This window comes from Cyclopterus lumpus, chromosome 17, assembly GCF_009769545.1.
Source record: "Cyclopterus lumpus isolate fCycLum1 chromosome 17, fCycLum1.pri, whole genome shotgun sequence".
NCBI lineage: Eukaryota > Metazoa > Chordata > Actinopteri > Perciformes > Cyclopteridae > Cyclopterus > Cyclopterus lumpus.
In genome coordinates, this window is record NC_046982.1 from 5967543 (window position 1) to 5988081 (window position 20539).

The 20539-nt window shown below is 43.6% G+C and overlaps 3 protein-coding genes across 3 annotated transcripts; 1 reads left to right on the forward strand and 2 right to left on the reverse strand.

Annotated features, from left to right (window-relative positions):
- Nucleotides 1-1345: 1345 nt before the first annotated feature.
- Nucleotides 1346-5594, reverse strand: si:rp71-1g18.1 (uncharacterized protein LOC559922 homolog). Its single transcript, XM_034555998.1, has 4 exons — nt 5214-5594; nt 4794-4912; nt 4482-4572; nt 1346-3118 (listed from the first exon to the last, which is right to left on the reverse strand). Exons 1-4 carry the CDS (start codon nt 5452-5454, stop codon nt 2157-2159), a joined length of 1413 nt encoding a protein of 470 aa, XP_034411889.1. The 5' UTR covers nt 5455-5594; the 3' UTR covers nt 1346-2156.
- A 1642-nt stretch (nt 5595-7236) lies between these two features.
- Nucleotides 7237-14808, reverse strand: casq1a (calsequestrin 1a). The gene is made up of 11 exons (XM_034556001.1): nt 14572-14808; nt 11413-11506; nt 11049-11149; nt 10763-10874; nt 10407-10480; nt 9372-9502; nt 9219-9264; nt 8993-9047; nt 8668-8768; nt 8468-8542; nt 7237-7623 (listed from the first exon to the last, which is right to left on the reverse strand). The coding sequence occupies exons 1-11, from the start codon at nt 14806-14808 to the stop codon at nt 7237-7239; spliced, it is 1413 nt and encodes a 470-aa protein (XP_034411892.1).
- Nucleotides 14809-17071: 2263 nt separating this feature from the next.
- Nucleotides 17072-20226, forward strand: LOC117746705 (crystallin J1C-like). The gene is made up of 10 exons (XM_034556005.1): nt 17072-17192; nt 17727-17803; nt 18120-18296; nt 18383-18481; nt 18555-18647; nt 18733-18889; nt 19169-19284; nt 19470-19547; nt 19686-19825; nt 19921-20226. Exons 2-10 carry the CDS (start codon nt 17737-17739, stop codon nt 20017-20019), a joined length of 1026 nt encoding a protein of 341 aa, XP_034411896.1. The 5' UTR covers nt 17072-17192; nt 17727-17736; the 3' UTR covers nt 20020-20226.
- The last annotated feature ends 313 nt before the right edge of the window (nt 20227-20539 follow it).

The following is a 20539-nucleotide window of genomic DNA, read 5'->3' on the forward strand; positions in this document are numbered from 1 at the left end:
GGAAAATACCATCACCATATTCTGCACTGACACTATATTATTTAGCCTTTTGAAAGTCAGACCATAAAATCCTGTTTCTCCACGTCACACACAAACAACAACAACAACAACGTCCTAAAACAATCAGTGGTGGTTGAACCCACTCTGTTTATGACCGACTGTTGCTCCCACAAACTCCCTTTGGGAATCCAACCTGACGTAAAAAAAAAGATTGATTTGATTTCTCTCTGCGCGTAAAAGTGCGCCATGCTCCAAACTCACGGTGAGCTGTCTGCGCAGGACGCATTACGCAACATATGATTATGAGACAGAACAGAAATAAGACGACTGTTGTTTGAACGGCCACTTTTTCTAAATTCACACAATGTAAAAATAAACACAATTTCCTCCATTTTGTTGTCATTGTTGATCTGTTTTGTGTTCATATATATATATATACATATATTTGTACAAATGGTTATGCTTACCTGTTTTTTGTTTATTACAATGTATCTACGCTGAGAGCATTGGAAAAAACTCAAATTCCTTGTATGTTCGCACACATGGCCAATAAAGCTGATTCTGATTGTGTTCATAACCTCTTCTGAAACTGACTTTGGTTGGAGCTAGTTTGAGAGTGTCAGTCAGAATCATCTTTATTTATGTATGTGTCCACATACATGGCATTTACAAATAACATAATAATTATAAAAAGACATTAAAGACAACAGAGTAGCAACATGTGTGTACAATATTGGATGTGTCTGATGTGCTCGATTCTTGACATTAAAAAATGAACATGGTCAATCAAAGTGGTCCGTGCACAATGCTGCGGTTTCAGCATCGAGATGAAGAGAGCTTTCATGTCTCTGGTTCCCTCCACGTCCAGATGAACTGAACACAGTGTGGGTGGTATTTATATCTTATACTCCTTTATTACAGGATGATTACAGTAATACTTTCTACTGTTAATGAAATGAAGAGCACAATACTGGCTTTCAAAATGAACATTTTGCTCTTCATTTCTTTTACAGTTTAAGTCGCTAGTTGCTTTGCAGATTTAGACGATCAATATTAATTATATAAATCACTTAACACATTCTGATATATTAATACAGACTAAGGCTTCCAGGCAGAATATAAAGTAGTGTAAATTAGCCCCACCTTAACAGCTGTGCCACTCTGCAAGACGAGTAGACATTTACTTTTGTACTTTAAAGATTGCAACAGTATTTATGCACTATTGCTACTTTTACTACCTCGTAACACATCTCAATACTTCTTACAAAGGGAAGTTTATTTAAAAGTTGTACCCTTCCACCACGCTGATTGTAGTACGTCAATGAAACAAAATAACTAAATGATCTATGCGCCACACAAAATGTATTTAATAATACACAAGAAACTGATATCTAGTAAAAATAAGTTTTACAGTATGATAGACACGTATTCAGGAATATTACAACTTTTAAAAAAAGGAAAGACTGTATTAAAAAAAGTGAATATGAGTACGAACGCGTCGTACTGTTGTCGTTCCAAAGGGTTTGAACATTAAAACCTCCGTCTTTGACATCCAGGTCATGAAAGGAAAGAAGTCGACATACATCAGGCAATAAGCATGAATACAAAAACAAACACTTTTTGATCAGAGACATGGGTATAAAGTAAAAAAAGCATAGAAAGAATATATAGAAAACATTTAAATATCAGTGAAAGTGTTATTGTAACCATGACACAGAAGGGGTTGGCAGGCGAGCCCATCGGTACTCGAGCACTTCGGTACTAAACCTGGTGTTCGGCGGAGCTTATTTTTTTTAGACTAATAATTTGTTTCTCAGAAGGCCTATAAGCAAAATAGAAAGAAAAAGGGTGAAGTAGTTCAGTCCTGCAAACATTGGTCCACAATCAACAAGAGGCAGAAACATGGCAATGAATAAGAAACTAAGAAAAGTAGTCCATCAGTAGTATAAGCTTCTTACAACCAGCCATTAAAATATAACTTTTCTGGAATCAATCTGGACCACAGGTTTCTTTTTCCTCTCATAATTTTCTCTCATCTTTAAAAAAAGTAGAGTACATTTTTTCGATCTAAATGTCACATGACAGTCATGAGAGCAAAACAGTGTTTTCAGTCCGAGGTAGAAAGCGGTGCAACCACCACGACATCCTGCCGCTGGCTACAAGCCGGCGATCATCCTGAACGAAGGAATAAAGAATCCACACGGGCTCCGTTTGTGTTTCTTCAGGTTCTCTTTGATCCGGAACCACTTGCCACAGGCGACGCAGTTGTAAGGCTTCTCCCCCGTGTGAAAGCGCAGGTGTGCCTTCAGATTCTCTCTCAGACGGAAGCTTTTGCCGCAGTGCGTGCAGGCGTGCGGCCTCTGCCCCGTGTGGAACCGCAGGTGGCGGCGGAGGCTCTTCCTCAGCGCAAACGACTTGGAGCACGACGAGCACGGGTACGGCTTTTCGCCGGTGTGAAAGCGCTCGTGCCGCCGGAGAATCTTCCTCCGCGTGAACGTCTTGCCGCAGATGCCGCACGGGTACCCGTCGCGGCTGTGGGCCACCACCTTCTGGAGCCGCCAGACGCCGTTCTCGCAGGGGGTGAAGCAGCAGAGGCGGTGGCCGGTGTGGAGGCCTTGGTGGCGCCGGAGGTCTTTGGGCAGAGGCCAACCAGCTTTTTGGGGGCCACTGTGACCCTTAGCAGCAGCGTCCTGGAGCTTCATCGCGGACTCGGACACCGCAAGCACGTCCACCAGTTGCACCGCACAGGGGCGCGCCAGCTTCTGGTCGGGGGAATTCAGTTTCAGTTTCATGTGGAGGTTGCTCTTGCTCTCATCTGGCGTGTGAATCCGCTCCCAAACGCCAGCCGGAGCAGGGGTCACCGCTCCGTCAGACGGGGACGGGCTGTAGGCAGTGCCCTTGGCGGTGCTGACGCAAACTTGCTGGGGCTCGGATTTAACGGGCTTCTCCGAAGTGTCCGGTTTAGGGGTGGGGGACTCCGGCCTGAGGATCAACGGGCAGACAAACTTCACCGTCTCCCCGGAAATGAGATTGTGTGAATCTGGCTGGATCACGAGAGGCTTCCGTTTCACTGGAGAGCTTTGCGTAGGCTTGCGTCTTAATGTCCATGCCTTTGAGACTGAAAAACACCAAAGACATACATTCCCACCGTCCTTTACAATTACAATACAGCATTTGAGTCGGTTGAGGTTTGGTGGAACGCGCCGCAACCTCTGATGTAATCTCTCTCGAGCTTCGGGATATTAACAAAACTAATGCTAGCATAGAGACACGTTTCACCTATAGCCGTATATATTTTGTTTTAATATGTCTCTGTGCACAGTAATAAAACACACACACACACACACACAGTTAGGAAATTTGTGTTTGGTAGATTATTGCTATATGTAACAATGCCTATTGGCAATACATTTTATACTGTTGGAAAGCCTGTTTATTGCCCTTTCAGAGGTACCCCATTTGTAAAGAACATGCATTTCTGGGATGAGCAGCACACCCGAGTATGTGGGTTGTGCCCATTATAAATGTGCCCAATGCCAAACAGCTTATTCTGCAATGACTGCCCTTCACTGCCTGTTTGTGCTGGTGTCGGCAACACCTGCACTGGAACCTGAACATGTGGAGGAACGTTGTGTTCAGCGTTGAGTCTAGATTCTGTCTACGGAAGTTTGATCGTAGGGTCCAAGTGTGGAGAACACTGTGCTGGTGCTGCACCGATTGCCTCCACCAAAAGGTGTGACTCTGTGTGATGGTGTGGGGCAGCATCTCATTGGAAAAACAAGGCCCGTCTTCATTGGAGGCAATCTCAAAGCAGAGAGATATCGAGATGACCTTGGGCGTGCTGTTCGTGCTAGAGTGACAAACACAACCATGTTGGCTGATTTGCGAGAAATTCTGCTAGGGGAGGGAAATGCCATCCCACAGCAGTGTGTGAGCAGGCTGGTGACCAGCATGAGGAGGAGGAGCCATCCCACAGCAGTGTGTGAGCAGGCTGGTGACCAGCATGAGGAGGAGGAGCCACCCCACAGCAGTGTGTGAGCAGGCTGGTGACCAGCATGAAAAGGAGGAGCCATCCCACAGCAGTGTGTGAGCAGGCTGGTCACCAGCATGAGGAGGAGGAGCCAGGCTGTTGTGGCTGAGTATGGTTCTGTTTGTTAAATTAATAAAGAAAATTACTAATATGACTTGTTTCTTCCTTGTTACTTGACTTCAATCCACCAAAAAAAAGAGTCAATAGCAACAGCAGAATAAGCTGTTCGGCATTGGCAGGGAAGATTAGGCAAATCTTTCATGGGCACAACCCACCTACTCAGGTGTGCTGCTCATCCCAGAAATGCAAGTTCCTTACAAATGGGACACCATTTTAAAAAAGGGAAATAAGAGGCTTTCCAATGGTATACAATGTATTGCGAAGAAGCATTGTTATATAAATAAATCTACCAAACACTTATTAAAAAACGTGTTACGGTGCTTTTCCTTACCGTGCAAAAGGACTGTTGGAAGAGCCACATCAGTTGGAGACTCTGCTTCAAACCCGCTCAACTCCACCATATGTGCAGTCTCTGCCACAACCTGTTTAAAGAAGAAGACATGTGTCGTCTTCAGCAAACAGGAACAACGGAGCCCGAGCTTTGGGGCAACACAAGCCATTAAACTGCTATAAAAAAACACAGGCATGCTTCGGCGATGTGCCAATGAACCACATAGAACTGCTCACAGCTTCCACTCAGCCCTGTTCCTCCCTATTCCACAGGTTAATAACAACCCCCCCCCCCCTGTAAATATGCACTGACCTGTTCCTTCAGTGGAGACCCCTCAGGGTCAACTTGGCCCTTATCTTCAGTCAGGAGGGTTTCTGATGGGAGGAGACTGCACTCCCTCAAACAATCCTCATCTGAGAGGACAGGGGGGCCTGTGGAGAAGAGGGGGGAGGGTTAAGGCAGAGACACACACACACACACACACACACACACACATTCCATTACACTGGGGGAACCCTGCAGGAGTTGAGTGCAACAGTTTCACATGAACAATAGCGCGTGCTCGAACTAAACACACGCACACACAAAGCATCAAGCTAAATGTGTACACAGTTCATACACACATGCACTAATGTTCGGAATGCGAACCACCAGTGTGCACTCCCCTCGTGCAGCCTCGCCGCGCACGTAAACAGGAAGTCGCGGGAGTTAAAGCTCCAAAAAGGCACCCACCGGAAAGCTCAAACGGCGCACCGATGTCCTCGTCCACTTGCACGCCGATGCTGCGTGTTGCGTCGCCGGGGGACAGGCGAGCCCGCGTGGCGGTCGGCCCTTTGTCGTCCGAGCGGGCCGCAACCGCCTCCTGAGCCGACGCTCGGTATCTGCTCTCGAACAGTTTGGTCAACTCCACCGTCGCGGCTTTGACCAGCGCTCCGAGCACCGACTCCACCTGCGCCTGGAGGCTCGCAGACATTCCGGCGGCTCCGACTGCGCCAAAGTCCGCTTTTGTGTACAAAATATAGAAAGTAAAACAGAGGGAGGCGGGGGGGGGAGTAAAAAAATCAGCAGAGATCTTTATTTATCAACGGCAAACCACATGGCTCGTAGAAAGAAGAGGCGTGTCTCTAGCTGGCGCATGCGCGCCACGTACTGGAGGAGGGGGCGCAGTTGGGTCACGAGATGAGAGGGGTCGAGCACCGATGATCAGGGGGAGCCTACACAGCACTAAGTTTTTGGGTTTTTCGTCATAAATAAAAAACTGTATTCCTCCCATCTGCTAGTCTCCATTCCTGTGTATTCATGTTTTTTTCAAGGCATGGATATCTGTGTAAAGAATGCATTTGTCCGTTTAACAGGGAATCTAGGATTTTATAGCATGTATATTATATAAATATCCTATTATATAAAATATAATATTTATGAAAAATAATCAACTTCTGTAATTAGTGGAAGTCACCGTTAAACATTAACATTCTGTTGTTTTTTTCTGCATGCATGGACCAACGGGCACGAAGGGTGGATCTTTCCACTATAAGTAATTCCACATTGACATTCTTGTGGAATGAATGAATGTAGCCCTTTACAAGAATACTTTTATTACAGACAGTAATAAAAAGTTACTGTCTGTAATGACTCTAGAAAGCTGCTCTTTCTAAAGCAGCTTTAGAAAGAGCAAACTTTGACAGCTGCCATGCTCAAGTGTTTTCTTTTTTCAACTTGCATGAATCCCTGTAAAAAGACTAAACGGAGAACACTGCAGGTAAACTTCTGTTCCAGTATGCTCTTTGTGGTCAGATGAGATCAGTTTGGGAAGTCTGTTATTTATTGAATGAAACTGAAAGCACACTAAACCGGTCTACCATTTAGTATTCAGGAAAATGTATCTAATGATGCACATGGTATTGCTAGAGTCTTTACAGGTTATTTGGCCGGTACTTGACCTCTGCCCTGACCTCAGTGCTCGATGTCGAGTCAGGTTTGTAGTTGAGGCTTTCGACCTGAAAACCGGAAGTCCTGCAGCACAATTTAGATCATGTATATATTTATTTATAATTCACAAGCATGCACACGCCTTAAAAAAAACTATACGGTGATGGTGGTTTCTGTCAAAGCTGTAATTTATTTAAGACTTTACAGTAAGTTAAAATCCTCTTGTTACAAAAATAGAATATGGCTGTTGTCATATTTCATCATCGTAGAAAACATCCATATGAGGTACAGGGTACAGCGTTACATTGATTTCACAGAGTAGGCTGATACTTAAGACCCAGAATAGCCTGCTAGCACCCTCGGGTCTGACTGAAATAAATGAACAGATAAAACACATTCAGACTGCAACAGACTCCACAGATGGACTCAGACATAATGCATACAACACTGTAACCCCTCCAGAGTTTTGGAAAATATAAACTTGGCAATAATATAAAAATCAATAGTAGATGGCGAGGTTTTGAAGTTATTTCTTTTTTCCATTGTACCAGACAGTGTTACATGTGTGAATAAAGGTACTGTGGGATCTTATCTTAGAAAGTACTTTGTTACATGGAGGATTAATAAATAGATTAATCGGGGAGAGGGCTAAACGAGTAGTGGAATATTGTCCCGGTGAGATGCGGGAGAGGATGAGGAACAGATGAGATATCAAAATGGACTGATGAGATCGACACGAGAACCAGTTACAAAAGAAGATGATTTGACAGAGTTAATGATTTTGACTCTTGAAACTGCATTGGTCAGTAAATTATGACGTAATGATTTAATAATCATCATCATCATCATCATCATCATCATCATCATCATCATCATCATCATCATCGTCGTCGTCATCATCGTCGTCATCATCATCATCATCATCATCATCATCATCGTCGTCGTCATCATCGTCGTCATCATCATCGTCGTCATCATCATCGTCGTCATCATCATCATCGTCGTCATCATCATCATCGTCGTCGTCATCATCATCATCATCATCGTCGTCATCATCATCATCATCATCTTCATCGTCATCTTCATCATCATCATCATCATCATCATTATCAGGATCAATTTCACCTGAAAGAACGTCCTCAATCCAGTCCTCCAGCTCGTCTACAGACGGCAAGTCTTCACCATCGTCCATGTCCATCCACACGCTGTCAGCCTGCAGTGAGAAGAAGAAGAAGAAGAAGAAGAAGAAGAAGAAGAAGAAGAAGAAGAAGAAGAAGAAGAAGAAGAAGAAGAAGAAGAAGAAGAAGAAGAAGAAGAAGAAGAAGTTCTTGTGAGGAGGCGAAAGCTTTGAGGGTAACTTGTGGTGTTTTTGACCACTAGCTCTATGGAGCAATGTTTGCACAGGAGGCACATACAAGTTGCACAAGAACGCAGGCGTGTGGACTAACCCATCTACGGTATGGTATATCAGGCCGGATTAACCCAAAATCTACCTACATTATGGGCCCCTATTGAGGCGCATACAAACAATTTTACCTCAGAAACAAATAACCTATCTACAGTGGCATACTACCTGCCCCAGGTTTCCTGTGTGTCCGTTATTCTTTAGATAATGTGATGGAACACAAATTAGTTGAAGGGTGATGAATTCCAAATTTAGAGCATAGCAAAGATTGAGGGATTGCCTCCACATGGCTCTCAACATGGCGTCGTCCGAGCCAGCAGCTAGCAGCTAACGGAGCAACGAGGGAGAGCGACTTCAAGCTCTGCTCAGGTCGACATTAAGCCACTTGTTGTTTTCTGCTATCAGTCTTCCGAATGCCACATATAGAACTGTTAAGGATATCAACACTGTGAAAGCATAATATCAACTGAAATATTAAGGATATTAAAAGTAGATTTTAACTTGAGCTCCTCAATAAGGCAAGGCCCCCAAGATTGGTCAATCAAAATCAATCAAGACTGTTCATATTACCGTACACATTTGTAAATCATCAAATTACCACAACTTCCAGCATCAGGCAATTTCTGAATAAAGTACCAAAAATATGACTTACATCACCAACATCGACAACACCAATCTGTGGGAAGGACAAGTCAATTCCAAAAGTCTTCTCCCAGTGGGGCAGAAGCTGCAGGGAAGATAAGGAAAATCAATTGGATTAATTTATCTGTCATCAGTCAGGTTCAATCAAATAAATGTGACTTTTGTGAAGAATATGTGTTTCAGCATTGCATCAGGACGGTGTTATATTACCAGGGGGAAGTCGTCAGGGTCAATCCAGACGATGCTGAGGTCAGGGTTGTCCGTGTTATCCTCAGCAACTTCCTTCAGGATCTCAAGGAACTCGAAACCGTCTACGGAGTGGAGAGCACAACAGTGTAGATAAAACTACAATAAGGGCGAATCGGTAGGGTGGTACTCGTCCTTCAGTCACCTGCATCCCCATAACATCTGGTCATCACCTTTGTAGCCCAGTTGAACCCTCTCTAGGCTTGCTAGCAGTGACTGGTTAAGATTTGAACACAATCGCGTGGCGTTTATTTCCGTAATGTTAACAATTCATTCAGGGTTTCTTTACCTGGATCAGACTCCTCTGCAAAAGCAATGATATGTTCTCCATCTACATGGTCATCCTGTGGAAACAACAAAGACAAACTGAACCCACTGGGGGGACTTGTCGAAAGAAATCCAGAGACTGTTCTGGAGTTGAAATCTCATCAAGGCCTCTTCCCAGAAGACCAGTTGGACCAAAAACAGAATTGTGGGCCAGTTTTCGCTGCCTTCGAACATGTTAATGTTCTTACCCAGATCTCATACATGTTGTGTGGCTGCAGCTTCCTCAGGGTTGGTCTTGAAAAATCACAGAGGAACACGTTTTTACCCGTTTTGTTTTTCATGATGGACCGTGGAGCCCTGACCTCATGATATTATTGTAGCATAGCATTGATGGGACCTACCTGTCATTATCTTCAATGAATTTCACCAGCTCTTCCTCAGAGTAAGGTTTCCCTGGGATGACCACTGGATCATCAATGAAGGGTTCATAGAAGTCCACCTCATTGATCTTCAGCTCCAGAGTTTTGGCAACCTATAACACACGACCCGAGGATTAGAAGCACAAAGGACCCAGGAACCATGTTAGTGGTTTATAACAAACATATTACACCAATTTAGTTTGCATGAATACATTCAAATTATTGGTCATATTTGAGGACAAAAATTATGTTTGGAATTTTAAATGTTGTGCAGATACTGTTTGTGTTTTGGATGTGGAAATTCAGAGTGGTACAACTTTTAACAGACACTTCAATTCAGGTTTTTTCCCGCGCACCAACAAAGGTTTAATGAATATTTAGTGGCCAATCTGCAGACCGATGTTTACAGGTCTGCTAGTGTACTTCTTACTTTTCAATATACAGACAGATAAGGAAGGAGAATTCTTCTTTCTTTGAGGACTTCTAGGAAGTGGTCTCCCCCAGCTAAGAGCTTTGTGTTTTAAAGGGCTTCCCTCAGACATGATAGTTCTCTACCCACCAACCTTTTCCTGATCAAATGACTCTGATTCAGCAGACAATTATGATGTAGAAAATATATTGTTCAGTACAGGTGTTAAATATGTTCTAATCCTTTGTGGAGTGCCTCAAGGCTCCATTTGCAGGTGTTATACAAGTGTTATACACAATTAAGTTAAAGCTGCACTAATTCACATTTTTCTATTAGAAACGGACCAAATGACTGTGTGTAATGTAAAGAGAGTTGCTCACCCAACTCCGACATCTCTCTTCTTTACATTCTCTACATAGATTTGGTTCTCTGGCCACAAACGATGCTCTCACTAAACCTCATTTCTGCAGCTGTGTTAGGCAAAAAAGCTTTGATAACCCCACTGTGCATTAACTGCTCGACACCCAATGAAATACAGAGCTTATTATTAGCTCATGAAAGAAATGTTGTGTCTAATCAAATGTAATAATATAATCTTTATTACTCACTTTAGGACTAAATGTGGCAAAGAACTTGATGTGAGGATGGAACTCTTCAGCAGCATCGACGAACGCCTCAAAATCTGAAATGTTATAGGCATCCATCAAGTTGTTTCAGTAGATCAGCTCCTGTATGAAAAATCTAAGAATGTAGACTTGTTGCATTCATCATTATTGTGGCTCCTAGTGTTGTCACTTGAAAATCCCTTTAAAAATCGAATCGTTATGCGGCTCAATCAAGTTAAATCAAGCAATCTGACCCTGGCCTCTGTTGCAGTTGCAATCATGAGCAATTATGTTGAAAAGCAACTGTAAAAAAGACAAATTGAAACAGGTTATCATGCCATCACAGTACAGATTCTTACGTTCTGACTTGTGACTCTTAAAGTAGCCCACCAGTTTGATGTCCTCTTCGATGTTTTCAAAGCCTTTCAGTTCCCTACTATTGTCAATAATTTCCACTGGGTCCTCAAGAACCTATGAAGGAAAAGGAAGGTCATGGAGGATAAGGGGGAGGGGCAAAGAAAAGAAGAGACCAAGAGTCAGCTTCTGTGTGTCATCTTCAAAGAAAGCAAAGTGGGATTTAGAGATGTTTCTTTCTTCTTCTAAAATAAAGCAGGCTATTAACTGGGAGATTATATCCTCACGAACATCATAGATGAACTCCACGATAGTGTCTGCTGCAAGCTCGCCATCGTATTCTATGACTTCATCGTCTGTGAAGATGAAGATGCTGTCGGACTCATCGAGGCCTGGGGAAAGAGAGAAGAAGCCCCGACCCGAGCAAAGGTCACATACAAGTTGGCCTCATCCTTCCCACATCTCTTGACACAGTGCAGTGCCAGCTCAGGGCGTGGCCGGTTACTTGTTTTCAGGGACATGGAAGTAAAGCAGGTCACATCTACAGGCTACAGTATCTCTAGTTAGACAGATTCGTTCAAATTCTTAGCCATTATATTTTGCGATCTATTATAGGTAAAGTTATTGGTCTGCAGTTATGTTGCCGAGGGTTTACCTAATTTCTTTGCAACGACTTTGTCGTGCTTTGCATCAACGAGGCCGACTCCGATATCTTCATCGTCAAACTCATCCAGGACCTGGGCTGCAAGCTGTAAACCAAAGACACTGTCATATAGAGGACATGCTGTGTCGGCTCAGTGTGAGCCCATAAAACACGGGAACACAAGCCTGCACGAGCCTCTCGCACATTCATACCGTTTTGACAAAGTTGTCTCACTCGGTAGGTTCATTACCATAAAAGCCTGCTTTTGAGAGCGCAGCTCATGCACTTTCTAAATCTGTATGAAACTTGAACCTCATGACTGACAGTTGGTTCCACCAATGGCAGGGCCCCGTTCACAGACAGGCGGCATTGAGGAAGTGCTTCCAGGGTTGTGTCAGTGTGTTTGGATGGTAAAAAGCACGCACGCACACACACACACACACACACACACACACACACACACACACACACACACACACAGACACACACACACACACACAGACACACACAGACACACACAGACACACACACAGACACACACACACACTGGTGCACACTGGAGAGATCTTGAACAGCTGCTTTTACGGTCGTAAATAGTTTGACTGACCCACTGTCCTGCAGAACATTCTTGTTTTTGCTTGTGATTGTTTGCAGATGGGTGGGGCAGTGAAGCAGTTTCGTTAGTGAGTTTGTAGCTCGGCAGCAGGTGAATTAGAATCTATGCAAATATATCTCTATATACACCTAAAATGATATACATATATAAATATATGTAAACAATAAGCAAATTGAATATTTAGAGGTACCGTATTTGGTTTTACTGTGACTATAGCTTATTTTGCATTGAACAATATTCCCCCTCTCGGCATTTAAGTAGGCTAAAAAAAAGTATTTCAAGGGCAAGTGATTGAGGGGAGTAAGGCTCCATGTTATCTAAGCAACTGAAGGATACATTTGTAGATACATTGTCATAAAAAATATTCATTTTCTGATTATTTTTCTGTTCTGAACATTTGAATACAACCAATACATTACAAGTCTGCAAGTGTGAGGTACACTACTGTTATATATGTGTATTTACACAGAAACATTGGAGGTTGTTTATCTGGATTCGAATGTGTAAAATAAACAAATTAATTTATCTGGTGACATCCTTTTTTTAGCGTATTTTTTTTAAACTATTAAATTAAAAAGCGCTTTCATAGCTTAATTTCTGCTTGTCCTTGTTAGACCGTGGTGTATATGCTGTAATGTGGCTGATATCAAAAAACTGCAACAGACATGCAAAGACCAACATCCTGAGTAGCTCGGATGGAATTTCATAACTAAATCAGCATGCAAAACATGCTAAATGCTCTGCAGCTTAATACATGTCAATGTTTTCTCAAATGCTGCCACTTTGCACTGTTCATTGATACAAAATGGCCATATATATATATATATATATATATATATATATATATATATATATATATATATGGCAAAAATATGAACACAGCATATGATACAATTGAATTTCCTGTTAATCCCAAATGATATCTCCTCATACATTGTACTATCTATTCATGGACAGTGAGCAATTATTAAAACAGGAGAATGCAGGCCCTGTTATTGATTTGGAAATACGGCCAAGTGATGAATGAACACACACCGCCGACCCCCGTCACAATATGAGGCCCCCTTAACTATGTCACTTTTCTTTGGCCAGGGAGAAAACACTTAGTTAGTTATGACCTCCTCTCTCCCACCATTTCCCTTAACCTTTCACTAACAGAGTGCCTTTGAGCTCTTTTCTGCTGCTGCTTCTGCCTGTTACTAATAATAAATCCTCATTAAATGTAAATCATAATACATTCATAAGGAGAAACGAAAGCCTTCGGGGAGCTTGACCCACCACAAAAGCAGCTTGGGATAAATATAGCGCCAGAAGCGACACCAGCCCAGGGACTATTTTGGCGAGGTGGCGACGATGCTCTGCGCTCTGGGATCCGCTGACAGGTACAAGACTTCAAGTGTCAATCACAGCGCCGAGCTGAGGCTGCACTACCGGAGACAGGACCTCCAGCCCTGAGACCGACCCCAAAGGCTCCCTCCCGTACAGAGACACCAGAGGCTGTTGATCGGATGTGATACGACAGCGTGTATTCATGCTTTCCTTTCTATAATTTTAAGTGGATAAGGAAGCAGCCTTTATTATAAAATGTACAGTGGCCGTGCCAAATGCCTTAACACGAGATCTGTCATCATCCTAAAGTTCACAGCAGATATTAGTCCAATATTAATTCTGTGTGAAACACAGTTTGAGATCCGGTCAGGTCGTTTATTCTGGTCCAATCTAAAATGTGTGAAAAAGAAGGACAATAAATGCAAATAGAACGAATGTACGAGTATGTGACATTTGATATTCTGTGTGTTTAAAAAAATATTTTTAAGTAACATGACCCCAGGTCAGTTGGGGTTTGATCCGTTTGTGAGCTGATACTGTGAACGCCTCCCGAATGATGATGTAATGTCTCTCTGTGAGGAATGTGATGAGACTGCTGAGTATCCATGCTGACATTGAAGGCTGATCCTGAGGTATACCGATAGAAGTGCGTTTAGTACATCAACTCACACACACACGCGCACACACACACACAAACACACACACAAACACAATGATATCCACAGCTCAGGTCTCGGTGGACGACACTGACGACACACAGCAGGCTTGTGACACAATCTTTCGACTTCCCCTATCAGCGTTTCTGAATCCAGCTGATTTTCCACCTTGCAGCATCACCTTCCCATGATAACTGTGCTCAATTTAACATTTAACACATTTCAAATCTTGCACAAAAAAAAGAGATGTCTTTGCTACCAACTATTCTCTTTCTTTTCATTGTAACCACTCACTTACACCTTTACTATGAACAAACATCTATTTTTACATTTTCAATTTAAAGCTTAGTTCCTCTACCAGCAGTATTCTGTCACACACATCTGCATGATTATGATGTGCAACCAAATCAAATTAAACTAGATCAAAAATACATACTACAACCTCCAACCAAACTCTTTACAGCGACTATGAGTTCAAGAGTAACGTTTCTGTGTACTCTGCATTATGAATCCATCCCTAGTTATACAGCTTTCCCATCAGTTCGACCCATCGTCCCCAACTCAACCCACCTCAAGGGTCAACTCCTCAATCTCAAACTGTCTCTGGGCGACGCGGTTGGATCCGGGATGGTCATGGTAGTACACCACCATGACATCGTACTTCTTCATCACAGACTTATAGTTCTTGGCGTTGAGGTCATGCACGCGGTCCTTGCCATCATACTCTGGGAAGTCCAAGCTGTCTTTGCCCAGTGATAGCGCCCCAAAGGACAGCAAGACTGCCACCAGCACCCAGGTCCACTTCATGGCTCCTCTCTTGGACGTTAGATGTATTTACAGTTTCGCAAAGTAAAAGAAGAAAAAAAAACCTCACAGTTTGGTGAAAGTATAGAGAACCCCTTCCAATCCGCGTCACCCAGAAGAGAGCAAGACCAACTCTTGCATCCACCTTATTAAAAACCTCACATGGGTAACTGGCAGTGGGGCACACGGGGCAAGAGGGGTGGGGCTAAGTTTGACATTGGTGCAAGTGTCTGTCAACGTGGGGTGTTATTGGGAAAGATGAGGTGGGGGCCAATGGAGATGCTGGGGTGACAACCTTGTGTGTCTGTGTGTGTGTGTGTGTGTGTGTGCGTGTGTCCTGTACAAGTGGGTGGAGTGAGGAGACAAGGACCAACCTGCTCTCTTTCTCCCGATAGACAGAAACGGAGATGGAGAGAGATGGTGCAAAAGCAAGGCATAAAGAGATAAAGAAGGATGGGATGAGTGTATGTGCGTGTGTGTATTGAGCTGCTTTGCGCCAACTGAAAAAACAGTGATACAGTATGATGGATTTAGAGGTGGTGCGAATACAAGGCACTCTTTTCTCATATTAAGTGTAGATGGAGGCTTGCATCCCAGCTAAAAATAATGGATGTGGGACAGAGAAGTACTTATCAGGCAGGGGGTGCCGGTGTCTAATTTGCTGCTGCTGGCAGCGGCGCAGCGCTAGAATGTGGTGCCGGGTCACTCAGGGACATGGAGAGAGATGAGCGTGGTGCACCTGCTGAGGATTCAGTGCATAGGTGTCACTTAGCCCTGACTCAAGAAGAAAGTGAAACATAGAGTTTCACAGGAGGGGCCATGTGGCATTTTTTTTTTGGGGGGGGGGGGGGGGGTCCATCAGTACATACAGTACACAAGTGTCCTGCGCAATGTGTGCAGCATGTGTACTCGAGATGATGTGATATTATTTTACTGATTGAAAGGGAGGAGGTAATCTTTAAATAGAGACTACATGGTATCGTAACACTCCCAAAACACACGCGCGTACACAACGCACACCCCTCTCTCCGGTGGCAGGACATGCAGCCGGGAGTGTTGGAGCAGGAACTATTCTGTTTGAAGGGAGTCGCTGAAGGATGCACAGACTGTGTGTGGTAATCATGGTAAAGGGGGGGTTACTATGGAATATAAAACTATACTGTAAATGAACAGGGGGGCTCATTCACATTTATGCATGCACACAACAGTTTCCACAACCCTTTCCCTGGTCCTACATCAAACACAATGGGTGCACTTATCAATAAATGAGAAGTATTTCAGCCAGTTCACGCAAATGTGACTTTAATTAAATAAAAGTGTTGCATTCAAACACCCCAGTTTACTATTTACTAACCACCTAGCTAAAGCATGTAATAATGTGCTTTTCCAGCAAATGGAAGCTGAAGGCTACAAGCGTGTCCCACTTTTGGCCACATCACAGTCAGTGATGTCACAGCAGGTGTTTTTGCTTTGATGAGGAGTGAAAACACCTGCTGTCCATCACTGACGGAGAGGATTTTAAGGGCAATGGAACCGCTTTTTTGTTGTTGTTGTTGTTGTTCCTTTTGTCTTTCATTGTGGATTTACCCTTTAATGTGCAGCGCACAGAGGCACCAATAGGAATACAATACTACTGTGTTATTTTTATGAACCCTGTACCTACCCACACCATCTTGGCCCTCTATAATCAATTATAATCTAGCAATCTTTTTCCCCATTTTCTTTCGAGGTTATGTTGGCGCTGCTATAAAATAACGTGTGAGAGTGTGAGTGAGTGTGTGAGTGAGTCTCTATGATGTGATGGTTTGTTCACAAGAGTGACCGATCATTTCCGGTCACTCGTTTCTGCAGCAGTTACTTCTGCTGGTCAGCAGATGGCGCTATGGTCAGTAAATGTAACTATTCCAGTTGCCCATGGGACTCTGAGCCCTGTGTGTTGAGACTATCACGATAAATGCTGTTAATTTAAAAAGGCTTAATGGACTATTGCAAATTAAATACTTGATTTAGTTACTTTACACTGGTAGGAAGCTCGTATTTGTTTATTGTCATTGTTTGGGGTATTCAATGTGTAACCTGTGAAATGTGCTACACTACCAATACTGTATTGTATTTAATCGTATCTGTAATGCATTCAATGTGACGCTGAAGCATTGAAAGCATAAGTGTGTTACAGTTTTGACAGTATCATTACAAAATAAAATGTTGGTCAAAAGTGTACCCGAGAGGGGGGCGGGGTTATATTCTTCCTTCCGCGGTGGGCGGGGCTTCAACCTTTCATAACAGGTTTTAGGAACACTGTTGACACTGAACTCACGAGTAACGTGTGCAAAGTGCGACCTGTATTAGTATTAGTGTGTCCAACGTGACAGCAGACGCAGCGTAAGGTAAGGCTTCTTCATGTCCGCCTACATTCAACGTCTGTTAGCTCGCGCTAACTAGCGGCGCGACCTCGGCTCAGTGGTCGCGGTGCAGGTAAACAACGCTGCGGTAAAGGCTGGCAGCAGTCTCACCAGCAACTATCGCGATAGTCTTCAGGCTGCCAGGCAGAGATCACAGGAGAGGGAGCAGAGTGCAGATCACTGAAATCGATTAATATCTATGTGTTGTTGTATACTTTAGTTATTGTGAAGTGTCACAGAATAGTGAGACACACAACTTCCCTGAGCTCAAGGTGACGTAGTACGGCAACTCTGTTGTTCAGTCCCAAACCCCGAAGACACTTTACAATGATGAGAATCAGAGACCAGCTGCATCCCTTTATAGAGGGTTTGGTGTTTCCGCCTGAAAAGTGACCTAAACTAGTATGATCAAGTTGACTAATGGACAGTTTCAGCTTTAATTACAATAATAACCTTTTATTATTATTTTTAAATCAACAAATAACAACAATTCTCCTAAATGGCATTATTACTTTGCAGGTCTTTACAGATGGCTGCATCTGTGGCCAACAGAGCGATAGGAGCCATCGTAGGATCAGCAGTTGCGGATGCAGCAGGTAATGATGGTGAAAGTCTGGTGGTGTGTCTTATGTAGTCAGCACAATGTCTTAAGGTAAATAAAAAAGGGTTCCTTCTCCCACCCACTGTTTTAATACTCTTTTTTTATTAATTTTTTTTTACCAATGCCTCACGACCCTAACATCAGCAGGCACTATTCTGTTGAGGTTCTGCCTATTTTCTTTACCCTTAAAGACAATACCAGTGGTTTTGTGCATGTAGCACCTTTTCTAAACTCAGCTAGTCATTTGATTTCAAGGAACTTCTGTTTTCTGACCTAAAAATGAGATGAACCTGCTGTCTCGCCCCCTACAGCGCAGCCCTTCCACTGGGTGTATGACCTCCAGAAGCTGCAGGGTCTTCTGGCTCAGTATCCAAACCCTGAGTTCTGCCCTGAGTCGGCCAACCCTTTCTACAGGAGGCAGACGGGCCAGCAGAGCTGCTACGGGGACCAGGCCGTTGTTCTGCTGGAGTCCCTGTCTGCATGTGGGGGTAGGCTTGCTTCTTCCTCCTATCGACCCAGTAGAAAAATAAAGCAGTGAGTTTGATGTTCTAATTCATGTAACCTACGGGGCTAGGTCTAAATGTTGACGATCTGAAGCAGCGGACCCTCAAATTCTTTGGTCCTGGATCAGAGTATGACACGCCCGTCAACGACCCTTATAGAGAGCGAGGAGGTAGGATGACGACCCAGCAGAAGTGTGTTGTGTGCAGGAGAATGAATTCATCTGATGAGGCGTTTTACAACAGGGCCAAGACCTCAGCTGCCCATCGAGGGGCCATGGAGACACGCGAGTTTGAAGAGCTTCCTGAAGAATGTGGATGCGGGCAAAGAGGAGACGGGTAGATCCGGGGTCATTTTATAACAATATAGCTGAAGACGTAACGGAGGGGACCGGCTCTAACTAATGTGTTGTATTTTCCGCAGGCTGTGAGAACGACTGTCAGATTGATGGAATCGCCAAACTGGCTCCTCTGGTGGCTTTTTACGCGGGAAAGTCTGACATGCTGGAAAAGGTTGAGCAGGCAGTTCGCGTCACCCAGAACAATGATGCATGTGTGGCAGAGACCCTAGCAGCTGCAAGGTCAGTATGTTTACTAAATATATATAAATATATATATATATATAATTCTACATGTAACTATTTCCACTTGATGGTAGTTATAATACTTTATTACTACTTTACTTTATTAAATTATTGGAAGGCACAACAGGTGCGAAGACATTTCACCAGGTAATCAGTACTGACACTTCTCAATGCAACAATGACACACTCGATGCAGTAGAAAAGGACAAAACGCGTACGTTATTACAGCTGACTGGGACTGTCAACGAACATACGCACGTTGACTTATTTCCCCAGGTTCCTGGAGCATTTCATCCTGAACGGTCCTGATCCCAAAGCCTTGGACTCGGTGCTGGACCAGCTCAGTGACCCGAACAGGAAGCAGCCCCAGGATCTGGACAAAGCAATCATTGGTATGGGAGGCCTGCCGCTTTGTTGCTCCACCTCACCAAAGTTATGGGACCGAGTCCTGTGATTTTAAAGGATTCACCCTTCCTCATTTTGTGCGATAATATACCAAGTAGTTACCAAATAAAACAAATTAAATAACATGCAATATAGTTTTACTGTGAGTTGACCCTCTTCTGATTGATTCCAGGCCACATTCATCAGGTGAAGGAGAATCTATCAAAGACTCCTCAGGAGCTGATCCCCACCGTGTTTCCAAACACATGAGGTATCCTCACAAAGCTCGTTTGAACCTCTTTTAACAGAATTTGAGTACTCAACGTGACTCAGCTGTCATATACAAACCCTGAGCCCACCAGTTACAGTGCCCTCATGTCATTCACATCTGCTGCTGATGTTCTTTCAGGTTTGCCTGGTGCGTTCCAAGCAGCGCTACATGGAGTCCTGACGGCCAAGCACTATGAGCAGGCTGTCAGAGACACCATGAGCTGCGGGGGATGCACCTGTAGCCGAGGGTCCTTCATTGGAGCCTGTCTCGGGGCCCAGGTATGACAGTGTGCTAATCTTACACTTGTTATGTTTATCATTATAGCAGCATTGCCTGTCTGAGGATTTCTAAAATGTGCCATTTGAATTCTCAGATTGGATTTGAGGGAATTCCAGCTTCCTGGACATCCAAAACCCAGCGCTATGACTCGGTGTTGGAGCATGCCAAGAAGATAACCAAACAACACCAATAGTCTTTTTCTGGCAGCGTAATGTGCTCGAGGTGGCTGAGGACTAAATGGAAAAACTGTTGAGCTTTCACAGAACAGTGAATGAAGGTTCTTGCCCAAACAGTTGGACGGCAGGAGCCAGATGTTTTTGTCTCTGATGAAGTTAAATATGTTGGTTCAGATGGTCAGTAGCCGAGTTCTTCTGCAATAAAGTCACCCTGAGAAATATCACGTTCGAGACAATCTTTTGTGCAACGTGTGTCAACCAGTGATGGTGAAGCTCGTCATTATGAAGCACCAACATCTTTTCATTCAAATATAATTCATATCACAAATCCCTCACGGTCAGTGTGATGTACTCTGTGACTATTCTCTGCTTCCATTAAACTCATAGGTATCTTTATACTTACGCCAGGCCACCAGCTTTTTTAACATAGAACATTTATTTAGCTCTTTGAATTTTTTATTTGCTTTTTTAAAATGGTGTTCCCACTCTGACTGTAATTTAAAATCTGTAGTACAAATTAGATGCAGCAAAAGACTA

Coding starts and splice junctions, on each gene's coding strand:
- si:rp71-1g18.1 (XM_034555998.1), bottom strand. CDS start 5,454: ATGTCTGCGAGCCTCCAGGCGCAGGTGGAGTCGGTGCTCGGAGCGCTG. Junction 4,573..4,793: donor GGTCTCCACTGAAGGAACAG/GTCAGTGCATAT, acceptor TTCTTTAAACAG/GTTGTGGCAGAGACTGCACA. Junction 3,119..4,481: donor TCCAACAGTCCTTTTGCACG/GTAAGGAAAAGC, acceptor GGTGTTTTTCAG/TCTCAAAGGCATGGACATTA.
- casq1a (XM_034556001.1), bottom strand. CDS start 14,808: ATGAAGTGGACCTGGGTGCTGGTGGCAGTCTTGCTGTCCTTTGGGGCG. Junction 11,507..14,571: donor TTGAGGAGTTGACCCTTGAG/GTGGGTTGAGTT, acceptor TTTGGTTTACAG/CTTGCAGCCCAGGTCCTGGA. Junction 7,624..8,467: donor GTGTTGTCGATGTTGGTGAT/GTAAGTCATATT, acceptor TTCTCACTGCAG/GCTGACAGCGTGTGGATGGA.